The following is a 23,502-nucleotide window of genomic DNA, read 5'->3' as shown; positions in this document are numbered from 1 at the left end:
TTGACTAATATCTATTAAAAAGGAAAAATTTGTAGAATTTAATGCTTTAATGGCCTAAAATTTTATGGAATTTAAACCAAACTATGCGGTCCGGTTTGGTTTGATTTTGTATGAGGTTTTTTTTTTCATTTTACGGTTCGATGCAATTTTAGCTTGAAACCGAACCGAACTGAACCATGAACACTCCTACTTAGAATACATATTGAATTTTGATTCATCTCGTAGATTGATTTGTCTAACTCTTATAGTCAAATTATAGGTCACCTCCATAGTTAACCAAATAACTCATTTATGGGAGAAGTAATTCAGTCCTCCTTTTAAAATAAGTAAAAGATGTTAGATTTGAACATTACGTTCACAAGCCACTATTAACATAATTAATGTAAGCCTCGTTTTTTTTTATCAAATGTATTAAATCAAATTACCAAGTAGGCGAAAATTGGTTAAGACATACATTTACATTTTCAAATATCTCTACCTCACTCATTGAACTAAAAGAAAATCACTCTCTTGACTATTGCAAAAGCACGAAAATAATTATTTTTTAAAAAAAACTACTCATTTGATGATTCCTTGTCAAGTCAACTTTTTATAGAAAAACTTAAGATAATTTACTTAAAGAGGATCCCAAACTCCTCTCTATTTTGAAGGAAGAACGAATCGAGAGATCTTTAAAATAAGGTAAATTTAATTTTTTTAAAATAAATATTTTTTTAGTATATGAGTCACTCAAAATAAAATTTTAAGTGTATTTTAAACAAGTTTTTAGAAAAAATAGTTTAAACAAAAATTAATTTATTGAAAAACATTTTTTTTTCGGTAGATCAATCCAAACAAATCATAACAATCATAAAACTAACACCTTTTGAGCCAACATGTAATGATTTTTTGTATCTAAAATATCAATTATGCAAGAAACTTTTAACTATTTTTTTCTTTTTAAAGGACATCACATCTCATTGTCTAACTAAAAAGGCTTTAACAAGGATATCTATATGGTTCTCTGCCTCTTGACCTCACCATAAGGGTGTATCTCACTTTGTCAGGTTTCTATAAGTTTTGTTCACATTAAATTTTTGTTTTTAAAGAATATTGAAAAACGCCCACCACTACTTATTGATTTCATTTGTCCAATGTCTGACCATCGAGCCAAAGAAACATAGCCACCAAATTTCATCACTCTATCAAACTAAATTTTCTGTATGAAGCTACGCCACACTTTTAATAGTTTCATGAACTTTATCTCTTTTTTTTTCTCCAATATGGAAAAGAAAATCCATACTCGAATTTTCAGTGGCTCTGATGCATCGTTACGTTCAATTTTATTGCCACATAATTCCGCCTCCCCAATATCCAACTTTCACTTAGACCCGGGTCCCAATTTTGTGTGTCAGTTGAGTATCGCTGCATTTCCTCACTAGTTTCCCTCTCTTCTGCAGCGATTCGCTCCAACAAAGGTCAGTTTTGACCTCCCTACGCCATACCGTATTGAACCCATCTCCGGTTTTTTTAATCATAAATAAATTCATCTTTAGTTGTTTGTTTTAATCTGATTACTCATCTAGTTCTTTAAATCATCCTTGGTTTTCACTGGGATTTGATAGTGTTTCCTTTGCATTCTTATGATTAATCTTTGAATTTCTTGCTTATTGTTGCGTTATGAATCCATTGTTGAATGAATATGTGATGTTGTTAGTTTAACTCTTTGTGGGTTTTGATCATTAGTCATTTATTTGTTCTGTTTTAGTTTTTCTTGATCTGTGGCTTGCTGGAGTAGTCTAGCTGTCTTAATTCTGGTGGGTTTTGATCATTAGTGAAAGTTCATGCTATTCTGTGTTGTTTGTTTGTGGATTTCTTCCTCGTTTGTATCGATGCGCAGTTCTTCCTTTGCAAGACTTCAGAAATCAAAAGAGCTATGAGATTTTTGGTTTATTCTTTTACATAGATTAGACTGCTATGAGCCAATTTAGTTCATTTATATTGCTGTTATCAATCACTCGCATTTGTTCACTTTTTTCTATCTTCTCATATTGGAAGAATGGATGTTTTTTGAGCCTTCGACTGTGCACTTTTAGTTTTCTTCCAGTCGTAGTTCTTGGTGAAAGACGAGTAGCCTGAAGTTTTATGGAGTATATCGATTGAAGTTTACTGATGTTTTCTGCGGATTCATTTACGTAAATCATAAAACTATCAACATTCCTATTGGTGCATTGGATTAGATATCAATTTGACTCACGAAACTCAGAATGTGAACTAATATATTAAGCGGAAAAAGAAATGCCATTATAAAACGGGAGTTACATTGACAAGATATACAGTTACTTTGTTACGTTCAAAATCACTAGAAAATAAATTTAATATTTAATTTTACGAATTTTGATTTCATTGAAATGTTAAGACCATGTTCCATCAAATCGTATAAGTGTTTTTAACCATTTTAGAATCAGTTCTAAACATATTAAGCTAGGACTAAATTTAAATGGTTAAGCTACATAGGTTAGGGTATATATATATATATATATATTAATCATTTTGTATATTCTCAATGCTTTGTGTGAATCTGTGATAAAAGACATGAAAAGCTGTAATATCAGGCCCATGTTTTCTTACCCTCCTAAGAGCTTTGAAGGACTTGTGCATTTGGTTTCTTGTTTATCTTACATTTCACTCTCTTGTAAATTTCAGGTTCAGGGCAGATTCTTCTTTGGTTGGTAAATTCTAGCTTTGTTTGCTTGTACTGGAGTAATAGATTAAACAAGTCAAGTACATCACCATGTCACGCAAGGCACTAGACTATGACTCGATTAATGAAAACGTGAAAAAAGCTCAGTATGCTGTCAGAGGAGAACTATATCTGCGAGCTTCTGAGCTTCAGAAGGAAGGAAAAAAGGTATTAAGTTTTCGTCTAAATATATTTCTGTCAATCATATAGTTCCTTATCTGCTCTTAAGAAATTTACCTTTGATTATTTAAGGAGTATGGTCAACTTGTTATGTTTTACTTTCATCAATACTTTCTCCCCTACTGTGCTTTATTGCATCGTTCTTGAAACAAACTTGGCATTTCTCATGAGTCAAATTACTTATCCATTGTTCCATTAGTGAACTAGCGTGATCCAATTTAAATTGATTAAACAGAATTCCATTTGAACTTTTCGTTCTTTTCCTCTTTCTCTATCCATCCTCGAAGTTTTGGAAATTTGATCTTTGATTTATATTTAAGTTAATCTTCTTGTTACCATTGCATCGTTGAGACCGGTTGATACCCTTGTTTAGTAACTTTTCTACTTGGTATATTTGATAGTCTAGCTTATACACTTGTATCTCAAATATATCTGCAGATTATTTTCACAAATGTTGGGAATCCTCATGCTCTTGGACAGAAGCCATTGACTTTTCCACGTCAGGTTTGTTGCTACAGCCACTTCCATGTTTGTTGATGTCCGATCTCTTTATTTCTTTTGAAACTGAATGCAACCCTGTTCCGATGTCTGCATAAAACTACCTCTCTTTATTCGACAGGTTGTAGCTCTTTGCCAAGCTCCCTTCCTGTTAGAAGATCCTAATGTAGGATTAATATTTCCTGCTGATGCTATTGCAAGAGCCAAACATTATCTCTCATTGATTCCAGGAGGCCTAGGTAATTTCTCAATTTTCTTTCTCATGTTAGAATGATTCAGTTTAATCGTTGAAGAATCTTGCTGTTGAGAAGGGGTGTAATGAAACCATAACAGCAAGAACACAACTTTAGTTTCAAATTTTCTTGTACTCTGGTACTAACATTAGGTTTCAGGACCACATTTGTCCGTTTCTTATGTCTACCTTATTTATTTTGTTTAAATTTTCTAAACTTGACAGCATCCATTACTCAATTTCCTTTTTTTACTACTCGGAACTTGGAAGTGTAACTGACTTAGAAAGCTCTGAAAGCACTTGGTTTCATAGAAGTTCTAATCTTGAAGGACATACATATAATTGATTGGTTTTAACTTTTAATTCTTCCAAAATACTTCTAGGTGCTTACAGCGATTCCCGAGGAATTCCTGCAATTAGGAAGGAAGTAGCAGACTTTATAGGAAGGCGAGATGGCTATCCAAGGTGATAATCATGTTATATCTATGCATAAAAAATGTGTGTGAGTTAAGTTGATAAGATTGAAATGCTTATGGTTCACTGCTCACATGGCAGCGATCCAGAACTCATATACCTCACTGATGGTGCTAGTAAAGGTGTTATGCAGATTTTGAATACTATTATCCGCGGTGCAGGGGATGGGGTATTGTTCTTATTTTCTTTATTGACCATGAGAACGTGATTGCTTTCTACTACGGAAATTGATACTTGAGTGAATACCTTTCTTCATTCTCTCTACCCTCTTTGTATGTGAAGTTTAAAACTGGTGTCTTATCAGATTCTGGTACCGGTTCCACAATACCCTCTTTACTCAGCCGCAATTGCACTGTTCGGGGGTTCGCTTGTTCCGTACTACCTAGAAGAGACTGCAAATTGGGGTCTAGATGTTAACGACCTTCGCCAATCCGTTGCTCAGGCTCGTTCCAAGGGAATTAATGTGAGTGTGTTTTCCTTATTTATTGGTGAAAGCAAAATCTTCTATGCAGTGTTTTGATATGAAATTGAATTCAAGTGTTCGGTTTTCAAAATTTAAAACCAAGCCATCTTTGTTGATCTTCCATCCGTAGCTTATTAACATTTATATAACAACGAGTGTGTTCAAGGAGTTGTTTGGAGCCTGAGTTAGCTATTTTAGTCATTATTTATTATAGTCTGTAGATTATAATAATGTGATTTGAGGTGTAATATTTTAACTTATAATAGTCTGTGTTTGAGATAGAAACTATTTTAGTATGGATTACAAATACATTTGTAAGAGAATGGTTACAAAATATTAAATACAGTAGAAAGGATTTTCAAGTTTGAGCCCAAATGTCCCTAAGTCTTTAGGTTAAAGTCATTGCAATAACTCGACAACTCATGTATTGTATGTTGGTTTTTGTTTAGGTAAGAGCTATGGTGATCATAAATCCTGGGAACCCAACTGGTCAATGCCTTAGTGAAGCAAATCTGAGAGAGATACTAAACTTCTGTTTCCAAGAAAACTTGGTTTTGCTGGGAGATGAGGTTTATCAGCAAAATGTATACCAAGATGAACGCCCCTTCATTAGTTCTAGAAAGGTAAATGGTTACATCTTAATCTCAACTTTCTTTTTGGTTTTCAAATCCATACTCTGATTTGTTGCATCTCTCAGGTATTGCTGGATATGGGCCCACCCATCAGCAAGGAGCTGCAGCTTATTTCTTTCCATACCGTGTCGAAAGGATATTGGGGAGAATGTGGACAGCGAGGTGGATACTTTGAGATGACCAACATTCCTCCAAGGGTTTGATTACATCATAAGTTTATTGTTCAATTCTATAGGTTTCCTTTCAGCGTTTTTATAATACTCATGTAAACAAACTTCAATCCCATCCTATGCTGCAGACGGTCGATGAAATATATAAGGTTGCATCTATATCACTCAGCCCAAATGTTCCTGCTCAGATATTTGTGAGTCAGCTCAATGTGTTATATGTTTGTTTCTTAGCCTTCAGATTCAGATCTGTCACACCTGAATTTTCTCATGTAGAAAGTTGAATTATTTATTTGCAGATGGGGTTGATGGTCAACCCACCTAAGCCTGGTGACATTTCATATGATCAGTTTATTAGAGAAAGGTATGGCTAGCTTAACATAATACTTTTCCCCACCTCTTTAATGGCATATACGTTGAGCAAGATCACATTTTACAGTAGTACAGTTCCATTAATACTCGCCAGCCGTATTGAATCCTAACGTTGTTGAATTATTCTAAAGGCGATATTACTAGTCATGTGCGCCAACATATTAGGATTTTGGGAACCACTAACTTTGTTTATCATTTGTGGGATTGTAGCAAGGGGATCCTTGAATCTCTGAGGAGAAGAGCGAGAATAATGACTGATGGCTTCAATAGCTGTAGAAATGTGATCTGCAATTTCACAGAAGGTAAATTCATTTCCTTCTATTCTTCCGAATTCGATGTCTATGGTATTAGATTACAAAAAACAAGATGACTTTTTTATCAGGTGCCATGTATTCCTTCCCACAAATTCGCCTACCACCAAAAGCCATTGATGCTGCTAAAAAGTTAGGAAAAGTGCCTGATGTTTTCTACTGTCTCAAGCTCTTGGAAGCCACTGGAATCTCCACTGTTCCAGGTTCAGGCTTTGGACAGAAAGAAGGGTAATATTATAAGTACTTTTAGAATCTTTCCTTATCTCTTCTTTTATAAGCATTTGCAGTAGCTTTGGATTATCTATAAAAAAAATATACATAATTTAAAAAAGAATAAATTTTCTTTTAAACCCTTTTCATAGTTTAAAATTTAAACACTTACAATCTTTTTTATAAGTATTTATATATATAATTTTGTTTAATTTATCGTATACCATAAATATTTATATTTAATCATATACCATAAATATTTATACTTAATTCAAATAACCATAAAAGACTATATCATATACCATAAATATTTATACTTAATTCAAATAACCATAAAAGACTATTAAACACGGTGAAGAAACGTATCTATTTTCATTTTTTAGAAAAAAATATATTTTAAAATTAATGCTACGTTATCTTCAAATTATTAAAGTTAAAAACGATATCTTCTATTTGTATTAAAACTTTTAGACAATTTTATTTTACAACCACGGATTTATTTTAGAGGCACGAAGATGTTGGCATGTAAATTCATAATTATAACTACAATTAATCTCCAACGACAAAATATAATAATAAATTTTTAATAAAATTCAATAAATTCTTGATCAATTGCTAAAAACCTATTTTCTAAAAATTTGGTTGAGTTTTTTTTAAAATATATATATTATTTTTTAATCTCATATTTTTAAAAATACATATTGAAAAGTTATCAAACACTTCAAAAAAAATTTAAATGATTTTTTTCCATCAAATTTAAACAAAGTAATCCAAACACACTCGTAATCAATTTTATCGTCTTCCTAACTATTGTTACTTTTAGAACTAAATATGGTCTTCTTGTATCTCGACAATGTACATAGTTTGGCTTGAACATGATGATCTTGCATAACTTAAAAGTCAATTGCCATGGCTGATCTTTTTCTTACAGGGTTTTCCATTTGAGAACAACCATCTTGCCTGCTGAGGAAGACATGCCTGAAATCATGACAAGTTTCAAGAAGTTCAACGATTCATTCATGGAGGAATATGAAGACCATAGGGGTTATTCAAGAATGTGATCAGGCGGCTTCCATGTGTCGGTTCGAATTCACGATATAATTACTGTAAAGCTTTGGCAAGCATACATATCTAACCTTATTATAAGAACTCTATTGTTATATATTGGATTGGATGTCATCTTTTACTTTCTCTTTATATTGGATTGCACTTTGTAAGTGATGATTAGAAAAGCAGAGGAATAGCAGTTGGTGAACTCCTTTGCTTAGCACTGGAAAAAAACCTACCAAGTGCTTGATTACTTTTTGAAAGGATTTTGGAATGGTGAAAAACACCTTTAAAATCATTTCAAACTTTGATTATATACTTTTTAAAGCAATTCCATTTTATTAAAATTGAAGCATTGTTAAAAGTATTTTCTATGTGACTTGTGAAAAAGTGATTAAAGAAGCACAAGAATAGCAGTGTTTGATGAACTCCTTTGCTAAGCACTGGGAAGAAACCTACAAAGTATTGGATTACTTTTTTAAAGGATTTTGGAACAGTGAAAAACACCATACTTTGAAATCAATTCAAATTTTAATTAAATACTTTCAAGAACAATTTCATCATTTTATTAAAATTGATTTTAAAAAAAGTGATTAGAGAAGCAAAGAAATAGCAGTCTTTGGTGAACTCCTTTGCTAAGAACCGAAAAGAAACCTACCAAGTGTTGGATTACTTTTTTAAAGGATTTTGGAATAGTAAAAGACACATTACTTTAGTATCAATTCAAACTTTAATTATATACTTTAATGGCAGTTTCCTTTTAGTAAAATTAATAATATTTCGAAAGTGACTAAAAAAAGTGATTTTAACCATGGTAAATCACTGACCATGTCTCTTAAACTCTTAGAATGTTTAGTTTAGGTTTCGTTTGATAACTATTTTTATTTTTTATTTTAAATTTTTAAAATTAAGTTGATTAATCTCGATTTTTTATAATGATCCGTATCTTTTTTGCAATAGGAATAAGCTTACCCATTGATATTGTATACATTTGGTTGTGATACGTGCAAAAGTCTATTTTTATTAGTTTAAATAAGATATAAATTATGTGACCGATACATACTCATCTTTTTCTTTTTAAATTTGCTATCAATTGATCCATAAACGTGGGGTCTACCTAATATGATTAAACTAATATTAATTAGCATAATACAAAGTATAATCAAAATAATATTAACTGCAACTAAAAGTTTCTAAACGATAAAAGTAAAACTTTAAAATTAAAATAGATTCGTTTTGAGGTTATGGTTAATTTTTCATGTCATCCTTGTCAAAAAAATCCAAATACAAGAAAACAATTTATACCACCAACAATGTCCAATAAGGTCCAATAATACATCCCTAACCACCGAGTAATACTGAGATTGTTCAATGATATGATACATACCAACCTCGAATATTAATTCTTCTTTTTTTTGCCCATTTTTCTCATTGACTAATTATTATTTGGTCCTCTCGTTTTGGGTTTTTCACTTTTGCTTTCACTTTTCTTTCCCATTGGCCCCTTTGGCCTTTTCCTTCTCTCCTTTGGTTCACCTTGGATTCTTGGCCATCAAAGTTATACGCTCTACCAACCCTTAAAACAAACCATAGGTTTTTAAAGCTCCTTGGTCTATTTTAAGGTTGAGGAGGATGATTTTTGTCATTTTATATTACAAGAGAGAACTTGTATGTATATATAGAGTGAGAAATACAACTGTAGTTAAGAAAAATATTAATGATAAAGAAACTAAATGGTCTAGAAATAAATGACGCAGAAACTATATAGTCTTAACAAAAAAGTTTTCCTTCAACCTAAAACTATTTCATATCACAAAGAAAAAAAAAAACTTATAACTTCTCTGTCGAAACATTAATGACACATTGCAACATTTAATATTGAAACCAATTTTTTTTCTCCTCAATGTAAAACTTCTCCATTTTCTTTATAAAAATAAACCTATTTAAACTTGTTCCCATCACAAGAAATAAACCAAACCTACTAATTATTCTAAAATTAGAATTAATTGAAGTAAGCAATTAGATAAAAATCACATCAATGTTAAATACTCAATTATTTAAATATAAAAACCACAATTAATTGAATACAAACTTGCAATAAAACTATACTAAATGCAAGGACATGACACGAGGGAGAGAAAACCACTTCTAGACTTTTATATATAGTATAGATTAATCATATAGATTTTATACGTCAATGTTGTAAGATGTTGTCAAATAAATTAAAATATTAGTTGTAGATTCGATTAATGATAGAAATCTGACAGACATTATTATTTGTAGAAGATAAAATTTTGTTTTATTTTGTAAATATTTTTGACAGTTTTATCTCTTGTGATAATTTTTCTTTTAATATAACTAGAATAAATCTAGGTGTGATGCACGTGTTTTAAAGTTTCAATATTGTGCGAAATGCGAAAGAAAATATTATTGTTGTCTTTACTGTTTGGAAGCGGAAACAGAAAGTGGGGTAATCTCTACTTTGCACGTAAGTTTTCACCATATTGCAAAAGAACTTGATTTAGAGAGCTTTTGGATTGAATTTGATGCCGCTAGTGTTGTCAAGTCCCTCAACTCTTTCTTGTTTTCTTTTCGGTGTAATTTTATGCTTAAATGTCCGCTCTTAGTAGTTGCTTAGACGTTGTTCGAAAGTTGTGCTACTTTTCTAGGGATTGCAATAATTTGAAGATCCAATATGCTAACTTGTCTCTTGTGTCTCTTAGAGTTAGACATATTCTTTTTTCTATTAGCTTTTCAACGTTGTCAGGACTAATAGGATTGTTGGTTGATATGACTTTCGTTTTCCAAAAAAAAAGAAAATGAAAATGAAAACAGTCAAATAGTTAAATAGTTAAAGTGTTCCAATTTGTTTAGATCAGCCTTAATTTCCCAATGTTACTTTAAAAAAATTACTTTAGCATGCACACATCGTAGCATCAACGTTGGTTCATAATTAACCAAGGACAAAAGTTGATTTCCCCTAATCCCTTTCCTCTCCAATGTATAATACCTTCAAATAAGAAGTCAACTCCATTCAAATAAACAAAACACAAATGTATTCACTGTATTGAGATTCAGATTTCAAGGGATTATAAGATATGATTTCTAAATAATTTTCGTATTGATTGCTGTATATATTTATTTTTAGGTGTAGTATGATATTCGTTCAATGTGTAGCTGTCATTATTACATTATGAAAAAAAGAAAAAAATACATGATTGTTGTTATATATTGACATAAAAGATAAAAATATTTCATAATTAATTAAATAAAGTAGGTATATGCATTGAAATTGAGTTGGTATCGATTATCATAATGCATATCCCCTTAATTTGAGATCATTGTCAATTGACGGATGTCAATTTAAATCACTTTCGATTGATTTGATGGTCATTATCTTTCTTTTTTTTTTTTCTTTGGAGGATCCCTTGAACAGATCAACTCACTACATAAATCTTGATTAGTTTTAATTGGTTTTTAAAACAAAATGATCGTAGTCTTCATTACTAGTAACGAAAGGTAATAGGTTTTTTTTAATATTTTAAGTTGAAGAAAACAATTGAAACTTTTACAAATCCAAGTTGAAATAAAACATTAATAGTTTTCATTCAACATTAGCATTTTTTTATAAAAAAATGTAATTATATTTTTTTAAATAAAATACTAAGAGCATTCATGGTAAGGAGTTATATTTGTGAGGTATATTAATTTTAATTTCGATCATGATAACATGCATGTGATGGATACAATATTTTAGGTTAGGTTGAGAATAAAATAATAAATAAAATAAAAAATGTAAAATGGTAAAAGGAATAAAAATAGAAGGTAATGAAATAATAACTACTCTAATTAAGTAATTACAGAAAATATTCATTGCAACCAAAAAATCTGTTGTTATAATACTATATTTCGAGGAAGTTTCAATAAAAAAAATAGTTTACAATTTATATGTTAATAATTAAAATTTTATGGTAAAAACAAGAGAAATTACATTAAATGACAAAAACATGTAGAAAACAATAGTTAATGACATTTTTTTTCTACATATTGTGAATATGATAAAATCAGTGATATCATATGACTATTATATAGTTATAAGAAGATTATTAGACGGTAATCATATGATTATCAACTTTTAAATTTACTATTTTTGCAATTAATTATTATTTTTTAAATGTAATGATATAAATTCTATTATCATAAATGTATGAATGTATGAATCATATTATCATAAGTTAGCGTGGGCTCGTAGACGCAACAAAATTCTATAATTTCTTCATCTTCTTGATATAGAAACTAGCATGAAATGCGTGCAAAGGCATGTGATTAACACTTCAATTGTTTTTTTAGAAGATTTGTGAACTATAATTGTTAAATAAGGGAGATGCCGGCAGATTCGGAACCCTATGAAATTTTCAATTGCATTCCACACTCTACGTTCAGACAAGGCATTAATTGTTGTGTTAATTTTGAATTTCTACTCAGATTTAGTCAATATCCTTTTGTTTCTTCTAATTATTTGGGTGGGAGGATTAATATCTCATCCACAACATTTATGTGACTTATATGTATGGATCTGTTTTTAAAAAAAGAATAGTAAAAACATTATGATAATAAAATTCATATCATAATATTTTTAAAATTCATAAAAGTAACAAATTGAAAAAGATGATTTTCTCATAGCTTTATAGTTATGTTTTAAATTCTCTAATAGCCTTATAATTATGTTTTAAATATACTTCATTCTAAAACAATGTTTTAACCTACTCAATTTTAAAATTTTAAAATTTGGGATGTGTAATTATATTAACATAAAAATAAAATGTTTTTAAATATAGAATGTGATGAAACTCAGTTTATGGTTTTAAATTAAAAGTATGTATGATGCAATAAATTCTGGTATTACTATATAATAACTATACAATTTGTTTAATATTTACGTGAGAAATTTGGATAAATCACAAATTAACATGTAATTATTTTTTTCAATTACAAATTTATACGTGCCTTCAAATTAAAATGAAATATATGAAAGTGGGCAAATCAAATGATGGTACTTGTTGTTCATCCAATTAAATTATACCACTGACAGTTATACCCAAAACTATGTCAACCCAATTTATTAAAATAAATTAGATCAAACTTAAATAAAAATAGTATTAAATTAGTGTATAAATATGACAACTAAATTAGATATATTATGTTTAATTTAAATTTGCAATAATTATAACCCAAATGGCCAAACCACATTCAATCTTGAGTTAACTTATTTAACGTCGAGTAGTTGACTAACCATAGAGAGCAATGTTAAAAAATAAATGTGAAGAACAGGGACGTGACAGGACAATGACTTTACTAGTTAAAGAAATGATGCCATATAAAGAAGCACAGTGTCAGTGGCTGCACCAACGTGACCCATTCTTATCGTCCATACATATCTAAGCGCTTTACGAAGCGGTAACCCCACGTTGAAGATTTTCCAACACACATTTCATCTACCCCCACTCTACAGCTGTTTCTATTCAGTACATTTTTTATATTCAATCAAAGAAAAAGAATGGATAAATCCAAAATTTTGAAATATTTTGGTTTATTATTGTTATTTGAAAATATAATATTTTTTTACAACAGTTTGAAAATGTAAAATAAGTTAAAAATACACTTTTGCGAGAGAGAGTTGAAGGCTAGCTTGGTACTTTTGCACAAATTAAAGTAAAACATTGTTAGTATAAAAACCGGTGGGTTTTCTTGGGTGCGTTAGCCAAGCAGAGTGTGACGCTGTACGCCTAATCTCTTTGTTCAATGGCGGAACTTTCTCAGCCACTTCTCTCGCAGAGTGAGGAAAATAAACTGATCGACTCGCCGGAATCCGGCAGGAAAGATACGAAGGTTCTTTTTGCTCCCGACGCCGATGACATCCCTCCAATCAACACCGCACGTGATTTCTACAGAGAGTTCTGTATCGAATTAAAGAAACTGTGGTACCTTGCAGCTCCGGCGGTTTTCACATCCATTTGCCAATATTCTTTCGGAGCCATCACTCAACTTTTCGCCGGACAAGTCAGCACCATCGCACTTGCCGCCGTCTCCGTTGAGAATTCCGTTATTGCTGGCTTTTCCTTCGGCATCATGGCACGTACTCTTTCCCCCTTTTTCTGCAATTATTTACAAAAATTAAATTCTTCGTTATCAATCTTCTTGCCTAACTCTTTAGTTTTTTATTTATTGTTTTAGAAAAACCAAACTTAATTATTTATTTATTTATATTATTAAGTGGAAAAGCTATTGGAAAATGAATTCTAGAATTGAGGAAATGTTTTAAATATTACGGACAGACTACTTGTCTTATTATATCTAAATCAATCATAATATCTTAGTAAATATTTTGATTATTTAAAAATTGTCTTATATAATTTTGCACATCTTTTTTTCTTTTTTGTAAAATCTTCTGAATTTAATTGACATTATTTTCTATCCTAAATAAATGTAAAAATTCCCATTCCAATTCTTTTTCCTAATATTATTTTGAAGTGAAGAAAAATTGTATTTTGCATTTTTTAGATCAATAGCTTTTCTATTTCTAGTGTTGTACGTAACCTCCAAATAATATCTTTTAATCATATGGTTTAAAACCTACGCTAATGTATACTGGAATTAGTAATATATTTTATTTATAAATTAATGGACCACAATAATTACTCGATCTTACAAAGATTGGTGTTTTTTTTATCGTTTGAATGTGGTGTTCTTGATATCTCTGTTTAATATTGTATTTTTCAACATTTACTCTTTATCAAATAAAAACTCATTTTATCTAATATCTATTCGAGTGAGTTTGATGAACTTGGTACCTTAAATAACATGAGGCTATAAAAATTAATTAATTGACTATCAAATCTAGATATAGCAAGTTAAAAATTCCATGTACAAAATATCGAGATTGTACTAATTGTCGGTATATTTTGAAAGTAAACCTAATAACACTCTCATTGTTGGTTTGTCTTTAGATAAAAGTTTCTTTCATTTAAGGATAGTACAATAGTTTGTAAAATCCAAATAGATATTTTGTATTATTAGTTTTCAAATTTGATTTGGTGTCTTCTTCTTTAGTTGTTATTTGTATTATTATGGTCAATCAGTGTAAATTCATGTTTATCTAAAATGATGTAAAATTTCATGTCTTTCAAATGGATAGTTGAGGACTTGATGTAAACTTATCTAATATTTTCCAGATCCCATTTGTTATTATTATTATTTTGTCTATATTCAGAATGATCTTGTATATTGTTCTTGTCTGTTTTTAGTTCTTGTTTTCTCAATATTTTACATTATCTTACTTCTAGACACACAACTTGACAGAAAAAAAATGATTTTGAAAGATCAAAGGTATTTTTTCTTTGAAAGATTTTACACTAACTATTTTAAAATCATTCTAAACATAGAGAAGAAACAAAATCTATTGTCTAGACTACACCCAACCGAATTTATTAAAAAAATACATTAACATGACAATAAATGAACATTGAATGTGGTTTTGAAGTGTTTTTTACAAGTAAAATTACTTTACCGTAATTTTAGTAATAGTTTTTTTTTTTCAAAATAGAATATTTATCCTACATAGAATAAAACCATCCAAAGATAAAATCAATTTATTAAATATAAAATTTTGTCAAATGTTATACAAATTTTTTATATACTATTTTCATTTATTATAATTGTGTGTTATATTTAAATTTAGTGTAAACAAACTACTAATTATCTATCTTTATGGTGTCAAATGTAAATTAAAATTTGAATTAATTTAGAATGTGAAATAAAATTTGAAAAATGACGAAGTGCAGCTGGGAATGGGAAGTGCATTGGAAACGCTGTGCGGGCAGGCGTACGGGGCAGGGCAGCTGGGTATGATGGGAGTGTACCTGCAAAGATCGTGGGTGATTCTCCTTACAACGGCGGTGGTTCTAACGCCGATTTACATATTTTCGGCGCCGTTATTGAAGCTGATCGGACAGACGGCGGAGATATCGGAGGCGGCGGGAGTACTGTCGATATGGATGATTCCTCAGCTTTATGCATACGCTCTTAACTTTCCGGTCAGCAAATTCTTGCAGGCGCAGAGCAAGATGATGGCCATGTCCGTCATCTCCGCTGTGGCTTTGGTATGCTTTAGTTTTTTTATATATTCAACTTAGAAATCCTTGCATTTAGACCTCTACTTTCATAGTTTTGTTTTTTAAAATTTAGTTTATATATAAACTTATTTTATTTAAATATATAGTTTGTTTTTTTTATTATTCTAAAAAAGATTAACAATTTTTCTCATATATAATTTTCTTTTTTTTGCTTTGCTTTATTGTATCGTTTAAGAGAATTGTATAGATAAAAAAAAGTATTGAAGCTATTCCAAAAAAAATTAAATAAGCTTTTAAAGTATTTGGTGTATTTTATTATATTTTGTTATTTTTAAAAATGTCTATATATATATATATTTGGATAGTTTCAATGATGTTTTTGGATATCTTCAAATTAGCACTTTTTTTATTAAAAAAATCACATCTAAAAAGTCATGGGTAAAATCAAAGGAAAATTAAAAAAAAAAAACATAAACACTTTTTGTGAAGAAATAAAAATAAACCTAAAATTAACATATTCTCAAAATAAAACAAAATATTTACACAAATTTAAGCTTTTATTGATAAAAATTGAAGGAATCTATCAATGTTTATTCGCTTTTATTAAGAAATGTTATTATATTTTATAAATAACTTTTACAATTTTACCCATTACTATAATTCTCATATTAAAAAGATCATAGGTTTTCTCTTTAAAAAATAACAAAAGTAAAATTTAAATAGTCATCCAGCAAACTTTAATTTATTGTGAAAGTTCAAATATTAATTTTTGGTTTATATGCTTTTAATAAATTAATTTATTAATCTTTAGAACATCTTAACTCCTAGTTTTTTAATTTATTTTAAATCTTTGAGTCTTTTCACTAAAATATAGTGAACCCTATTTAGTAAAATTTAACTTGAAGAGAATTAAGTATAAGATTTATTAAAAATATCAAAGTTATAATCAATTTATATGTTGAACACTCCTTCAGGTATTCCACACGTTCTTTACTTGGCTGTTCATGCTGAAGCTGGGTTGGGGTTTAGCAGGTGGTGCCATAGTGCTTAATGCATCATGGTGGGTGATCGATTTTGCTCAGATTGTTTATATATTAAGTGGAAGCTGTGGCCGAGCTTGGTCTGGTTTCTCGTGGCAAGCGTTTCACAATCTTTGGGGTTTCGTTAGACTCTCTCTTGCATCTGCGGTCATGCTCTGGTCAGTTTCTTTTACCATTTTTTTCGATTATATTAGGATTCTTAACCCTTTTTTACTTGCAACATTTTTTGCCATACATTAAAAAAATTATTGTAGAGATAGAAAATTAACATCGAATTATACTAACGATATAAACTCATATAGGACTAATTTTTACTGTTTTTTCAGGAGTGGTTTTTTTTTTTTTTTTGAACTTTTTATTTACTTTCATTAATATAGGTTTGGATTGTTATAGGTTTTCTTTTTCTTTTTTGATTGATGGATGCATAGTTTGCCCTAAACCATTTCCCTATTTAGTCATTCATCCCTTAATTATAAAGGAAAAAATGGTTTAAAAAAATCTCTCTTTCTAAGATAAAAAAAAACTTTAGCATCTGCCAATATCTAAAAACTTTAGTCAAACATTACAATTGGCCTCTTGGTTAGTTAACTAGATTGATTAGGTTTTTTTTTTGCGTATTTTATAATTGACAGTAGTTTTAGGAACCAATAATTGATGTGTTGTTTTAGTAATTTTTTCTAAATTAAGTCTGTAGAAAGCTATTTCAGCATTCAATTTTCTTTCATTCAAAATTTTGAAATCTAAAAGAAAATTAGCTTTTAAAACGTTGTTTTTGCTTTTAAAATTTAGTTAAAAATTTAACCATAGTATTTAAGATTAAATTTATTGTAAACTTGCAAGAAAAATATGGTTAATTTTAAAAAACAAACTCAATGAATGAGTTAACAATAGAAATTTTAGAGTAAAATATTTTTTTAGAATTACAAATATAGCAAAATCCACTGAGTAGACTACTGTTGATAGACTTGAGTAACATCACTAATATACTTCATTAATATTAACAATATGTTATATAACATCAAAATATTACTGTATTTTCAAATTTATTTATTTTATATTATATGTGTTAGTAGTTTGAATCTAAGATTTATCTTACATTTTTTATATATAGAAATTATAAATCATTTTATAGTTTGGCAAACCCACAAGCAACGCCAAGGTGTTTTAAAAGTAATTTTGAGCATTTCCATAGAGTGTGAAATTTTAATAAAATATTAATTAGATTATTTAGAGATTCAATTATTTGATTATTATTTAAGTAGGTTTAATTTATTTTATTAATACCTGCTACGTGCATTTTCTTCTAGAAAGAATATTAATTATATGATATAAGGTAAATGTAAATCATAAACATGAATTTTTTTTCCTTTGAGTAGGTATGAACTTGACTTAATGGTTTGTCTATGTTTAATTTATTCTACTATATATACATGTTTGGTGCATTAATTAGTTCAACATTAATTACTATACAAATGTCATATAGAGTTGGATGGTTGTAAAAATCTGTTATAGTTTTGAGTTGAAATTCATCTATATTTAATTCTAAATAATTTTGAGATTAGATTAAAAAATAGTCAATTTTTTATGAAACAAGAGAAACTGAAATGATCTTAAGTCACACATATTTTGATAGTTAAATCACACGTAGTACTCTGATAGTTAAATCAACCTCGAATTTGTAGGTATGTTTATGGTAGAAAATAGTAGAATTTTTTTGTACCTACAACCAAATAAATTTAGAACAATGATGTGTAATTGATGCTCAAGTTCATCATTATTCTTAAATAAATTTAAGAATCAATGAGCCCTTAACTGGTTGGGTATAGTTACACACTACCATAATAACTTAGGGTTGTCATCCAAGTGTAAATGCATCAACCTCTAGCTCAATTCTTTATGGGCCATTTGTTGAGAATCTAAGAGACTTTTCAAACTCAACCTCTGTTAGAACATCCAGGGGTCCTAGGAGGTTCTCAATAGGTTCAACCAAAGTCGCCATAGGTCTTCCAAAGTTCTTTACGTGACTTAAATTTAGAGTCTTAACTTCGCAATGTTACTCATAAGTGATAGGTCCGCTATATATCTTTATATATATCTATATGATCCTCCATGGATACTACTTTCTGACAAAGTGATTTAACTAAAAATAAACAGTAATAGTGATTACTGATATAAATTAGTAACGGATGAGCTATAATTATGCAGTTTGGAGATATGGTATTTTATGGCTCTGATACTGTTTGCTGGATATTTGAAGAACGCCGAAGTTTCCATTGACGCGCTGTCCATATGGTACGTAATATTAGGTTAATTGTTGCTTTATAATAATAATTGAGTATTTAATCGATCCATCTTATCGCATGAAAAAGGTAAAACAAACCATATCTACCATTGATGGCTTTAATTTACATGAACGGACATAAGATAATGCCAAAAGTAACAACTCCACTCATCGACTTCAATACTGAGTCAATTCCATCGTGTTTTGTCAAGAAAAAAATTAATTTCAACAACATTTTTTACGAAAATATTTATAAATATATTAAAATATTATTTATGTGTATCATGGTATAAAAAATATATATATAACGATTTAGTTTGATCTTTATAACTTTTAAATATTGTAGTTTATTTTATTAAATTTAAAAATAAATATAATTAACGGATAGAAAGTTACAGGAAATGTGTGAATTGAAAATTTTGATCTATATATATTATAATAACATTATCGTGGATGGGATGGTTGACAGTCAGTATTAAATGCATGGTATTTATTTTGGAAGAAAAGATATTTAAAATAAATAAATGAAAAGTTAGAAATCAATAATTTTTTTTTTTTCCAACTATATCTTTGATCATATCATAATTGTTTTGATTGATTAATAATTTTTATCCTTCAATTTTAAAATTCTATATTTATAGTTTGTTTCTGAAATTAAAAAAATATATATATACAGTAAAAATGTAACACAATTTAAAACTCAAAAACCAAATAAAAATGTAACACAATTTAAAACTCAAAAACCAAATAAAAATTAAATCCAACCAATATCAAATTGAAAGTGTGATTCTTTCCCGGATTTTTTTTCCAATTATTAACCAAAGACAATCTCGAAGAACTATATTGACTTGCAAGAGAATGAATAAATACAGTGGGTTGGAATTAAAGGTGATGTACATTTATTCATTCAAAGTAGGCAGGTCGTTCATTATCACGGGGCTAAAATCTTGAAAAGAAAATTTCCATTTTATCTTATGAGGAGACCCACTTACTTTGAATAAATGTACTTCATCTTGGCCTTTATTGTTTTTGGCCATTCATCAAAGACAATTGCTGAGTTGGATGAAATAATTATGGAGTTTATAAGAAATTTTTTTGAAAAAAGTTTTAGAAACATCTACTACAAGTAACACTTTTATGACAAGTTATTCCCATATCTCGTCTTGAATTCTCTGTACATCTAGGTTGAGATCAATAGTTTTTAGTCATTTACATCGATTTTTTCCATATTATATATGGAGTTGAAAAAGGCTTTTCTAGCAATTCCCATTTTGACAAGGAAGTAATTAAAAAAGAAATAAAAGAAAGGCTGTTGTAATTTCTAAAGAAAACTTTCCAATGTCAATTGAAAATCAAAATAGTAGAATCTTTAAAGTAATTTCGAAATTGTACAGAATCACTTCTATATTAATTTGGTGTGTTTTATATGGTGCAGCACGAACATCTTGGGGTGGACTGTGATGGTCGCTTTTGGAATAAATGCAGCCATAAGGTACAAATGAAAGAAATCACTATTCATATTATTATTATTCTTCGTAACATTTACTAAGAGCATGTATTCTTTTATTCCATGTTTAATTCACTTTCAACTTATGTTTCTGTTACTTCAAAAATCAATTTTAATAATGCAAAATTTATGTTTTAAAAGGTTAGATTAAGAGACATTTTTAAATATATCAAAATTTTAGAAGTGTTATTAGTTATTAAATTTTGTAAATAATTTTAGCAATTTTGACATTTACCATAGATTTTCTTAGACATCCAATATTTAATTCAATTCGAATTACTACTAACATGTTTGATTGTGATCTCAAACATGAAAAATAAAAAGTAACTCCAACTATATATGTTCAAGTATATAATAGTAACAAAACATTAATCACTCTTATGGGCTGAAACTAGAATTGAATAATTATATTTTAGTTTATGTTTGATAGTATTTTTGAAGTAGATATTAATCATAAATCTTTTAAAATATATGTAGTGTTCGAGTATCAAACGAATTGGGAGCAGCACATCCAAGAACAGCAAGATTTTCATTGGTAGTAGCTGTAGCATCGTCGTTCGTTGTGGGTCTCATTCTAACAGCTATTCTCATTATCACAAAGGACGATTATCCTTACTTATTTTCGAATGATTCAGCCGTGAGACAAATTGTCAAGAACCTAACTCCTATGCTTGGTTTCTGCATTGTCGTCAACAATATCCAACCAGTTCTATCCGGTTTTACTTCTATTTTACTCTTGGATTTCAAGACTGTTTGAAATGACTTTCTAAATACTTGAAAACTCATTCCAAACCGTCTATGTGTTGTTCGATTAGTACGTGTTTTTTGATGGAAATGAACTTAAACTGCAGGAGTGGCTGTTGGAGCTGGATGGCAAGCTGTTGTGGCTTATGTGAATGTTGGCTGTTACTATTTGTTTGGGATTCCTTTGGGCCTTCTTTTGGGTTTCGCTCTTCACTGGGGTGTTTTGGTAAGTCCCTTCAGTTTATCAAAACATTATTCAATGAATTCGTCACCATCTACTTGTTTCATAATAATTATCGAATGAATTTGCATGCTTCTTAATAATTACGGTATACAAACTCCAGAATCTAACCATACAGAACTGTTAAATGCCACGAGATTAGTGGACTCCTTAAATAATTTCTTTTAATAATTCCATTCTTTTGATTTCTAGAACAATGAAACTTATTTCATTATTCCCTAGAAAATGGAAAACAAAAACCCCTTTATGGAATTCCTCGTCCATCTTTCTTTAATTTCTTGAAAAATTATAAATATAACAATCAAACAAAAACTTGCTGATTGTATTGCTAACTGATCGTCGATCAAAGTATTTACAGTTTTTTTTTAAATAATTTACCATAACATTAAATTATCAGCCATAACCATTGCAACTACCATTGATTTTTGCAGGGAATATGGTCTGGCATGATTGGAGGAACCATAATTCAGACTTTCATATTGGTATGGATGGTGTACAAAACCAATTGGAATGAAGAGGTAAGATTTCCTTTTGGGTGAATTTAGCCCTTTTGGGTAACTATTTTGGTTTTCTCTAAAATCAACTCTATTTTTCTTTATAAGAGGGATATAGTATATAATAGACCAATATTACTCCTAAATAAAATAAAAGAGTTTACAATGATAGACCATAAGAATTTACTTGCCATAGGTTATATTCAGTTTTTGAAAAATCCTAAATTCACTACGTATTATAATTAGCTTAAATAAAATAAAAGAGTTAGCATTCTTAACCAACTTAAAAAACATATCTTTTTTTTTAAAAAAAAAATAGTTTTCAAACTTTGACCTAAGTTTGTTAAACATAGATAGAAAGCAAATACCAAAGCAAAAGATTTAATGATGAAAAAAAAAATGCTATTTATAAGTTAATTTTCAAAAACCATGAACAGAAATGGAATTTTGGTTTAGAAAAAATGACAGAAGTTGGAATGATGAAAATGCAGGCATCTGTTGCTGAGGATAGAATAAGGAAATGGGGAGGTCCCACTGTTTCCTAATAGAATCACTTCTAAAAGCATGGAGGGAAGCTAAAAACCAACCAACATTGGCATTGCTGTCCATGGGGATGTGATGAAGAAGTTCAAATTAGTTATACATCCTATTTGATAAAGGGTTTCATTTTTGTCTTCTTTTTTTTGTTTATTTACTCACTACCAATATGATTCTGTTAGGATCAACGAATTATTTGTTCAAAGCGTTTCTCAAAGATAATAAAACAAACAAACTATTTACATTTACAAAAGCCAAAGACAAAATCCTTTCAAATTTGATTTTTTTTTTGTCTATTTTGGTATTTTTTTATAATTTTTATAATAATAAACCATTTTTTAATATTGGTTTTTTTTTATATCTGATTAAATAAAAAAATCAAGTATCTCTAAAAAAAAAAGAAAGTCAAGAAAAAGAAAAAAGAGACGGAGAGAGTGAGGAAGCACACACAAATTTCGAAATTTAAATGGTCATCGAGACCTCAACTGGCTATGGACAAATTAATTCAGGCTCAAGTTTTCAGACCATGTTTTTATTATAAGAGTTTTCATTAGTATCCTCACTCATTGAACAAAATATGAGCAAATAATATCATATTCAGTATCTATAAGTTGATGAAATTTGTTATCAACTATATTAATAATTCAAATGTTGAAAAATGTCCAGAAAAATGAACGAACATATATCTTTCAAAACCAAAACCTAAAACCTAATGGGATATCAGAAGTCATCAAAATTCTCATTCTATCCTATACACACTCACACATATGGCATAAATTGATCATTGAAATTAAAATATGAGAATGTAAATTAAATAATGATTTTTACATCCTACAAAATCACTTCTAACTTTAAAACCATTCTCCTTCCAGTGGTTCCGACGGTAATTATCTATTATGAAGTGAAATCCCTTAAAGCATGAAAAGTTTCAAACTGGTTATCAAGTTGTTAAAATGGTATTACACTATTGTCCAAAATGTTAGATATTCATATGCATTAAAAAAAAAGTAGAGAAAATTGCAATTCTATTCATGCTCATTGATCGAGAAACTTTTGTAAGTACTTGTTTATCATCAGTCAATTCAAACATTAACCACCAGATTGGAACATGGCAAAAACCATAATAGAACTAATTGAAATTCTAAACTTGTTAAACATGGCAAAAAAATACTATACATTTGAGAGTAAAACAAGTATATACATGTCTATATTTTAATG

The 23,502-nt window shown here is 29.2% G+C and overlaps 2 protein-coding genes across 2 annotated transcripts; both read left to right on the top strand.

Annotated features, from left to right (window-relative positions):
- Window positions 1-1,209: 1,209 nt before the first annotated feature.
- Window positions 1,210-7,613, top strand: LOC101213570 (glutamate--glyoxylate aminotransferase 2). Its single transcript, XM_011657309.2, has 14 exons — window positions 1,210-1,457; window positions 2,686-2,890; window positions 3,341-3,406; window positions 3,522-3,639; window positions 4,016-4,097; window positions 4,188-4,275; window positions 4,411-4,569; window positions 5,019-5,192; window positions 5,267-5,398; window positions 5,500-5,565; window positions 5,668-5,732; window positions 5,951-6,042; window positions 6,123-6,279; window positions 7,193-7,613. Exons 2-14 carry the CDS (start codon window positions 2,774-2,776, stop codon window positions 7,320-7,322), a joined length of 1,446 nt encoding a protein of 481 aa, XP_011655611.1. The 5' UTR covers window positions 1,210-1,457; window positions 2,686-2,773; the 3' UTR covers window positions 7,323-7,613.
- Window positions 7,614-13,033: 5,420 nt separating this feature from the next.
- On the top strand, window positions 13,034-22,560 carry LOC101220883 (protein DETOXIFICATION 29). Its single transcript, XM_004135220.3, has 9 exons — window positions 13,034-13,440; window positions 15,150-15,467; window positions 16,415-16,638; window positions 18,686-18,772; window positions 20,197-20,253; window positions 20,746-20,984; window positions 21,120-21,238; window positions 21,685-21,771; window positions 22,239-22,560. The coding sequence occupies exons 1-9, from the start codon at window positions 13,111-13,113 to the stop codon at window positions 22,290-22,292; spliced, it is 1,515 nt and encodes a 504-aa protein (XP_004135268.1). The 5' UTR covers window positions 13,034-13,110; the 3' UTR covers window positions 22,293-22,560.
- Window positions 22,561-23,502: the final 942 nt, after the last annotated feature.

Source organism: Cucumis sativus, chromosome 5, assembly GCF_000004075.3.
Source record: "Cucumis sativus cultivar 9930 chromosome 5, Cucumber_9930_V3, whole genome shotgun sequence".
NCBI classification, from domain to species: Eukaryota; Viridiplantae; Streptophyta; class Magnoliopsida; order Cucurbitales; family Cucurbitaceae; genus Cucumis; species Cucumis sativus.
The sequence above is the reverse complement of the archived record's forward strand: the minus strand, read 5'-3'. Positions and strand labels throughout refer to the sequence as shown.

What these genes read in the sequence shown, in the direction of transcription:
- LOC101213570 (XM_011657309.2), top strand. Translation starts at nt 2,774, where the DNA reads ATGTCACGCAAGGCACTAGACTATGACTCGATTAATGAAAACGTGAAA. An exon ending in ATTGATTCCAGGAGGCCTAG is followed by an intron (nt 3,640 to 4,015) that starts GTAATTTCTCAA and finishes AAATACTTCTAG; the next exon opens with GTGCTTACAGCGATTCCCGA. An exon ending in ATGTTCCTGCTCAGATATTT is followed by an intron (nt 5,566 to 5,667) that starts GTGAGTCAGCTC and finishes ATTTATTTGCAG; the next exon opens with ATGGGGTTGATGGTCAACCC.
- LOC101220883 (XM_004135220.3), top strand. Translation starts at nt 13,111, where the DNA reads ATGGCGGAACTTTCTCAGCCACTTCTCTCGCAGAGTGAGGAAAATAAA. An exon ending in GCTTTTCCTTCGGCATCATG is followed by an intron (nt 13,441 to 15,149) that starts GCACGTACTCTT and finishes GACGAAGTGCAG; the next exon opens with CTGGGAATGGGAAGTGCATT. An exon ending in TCATCTCCGCTGTGGCTTTG is followed by an intron (nt 15,468 to 16,414) that starts GTATGCTTTAGT and finishes ACACTCCTTCAG; the next exon opens with GTATTCCACACGTTCTTTAC.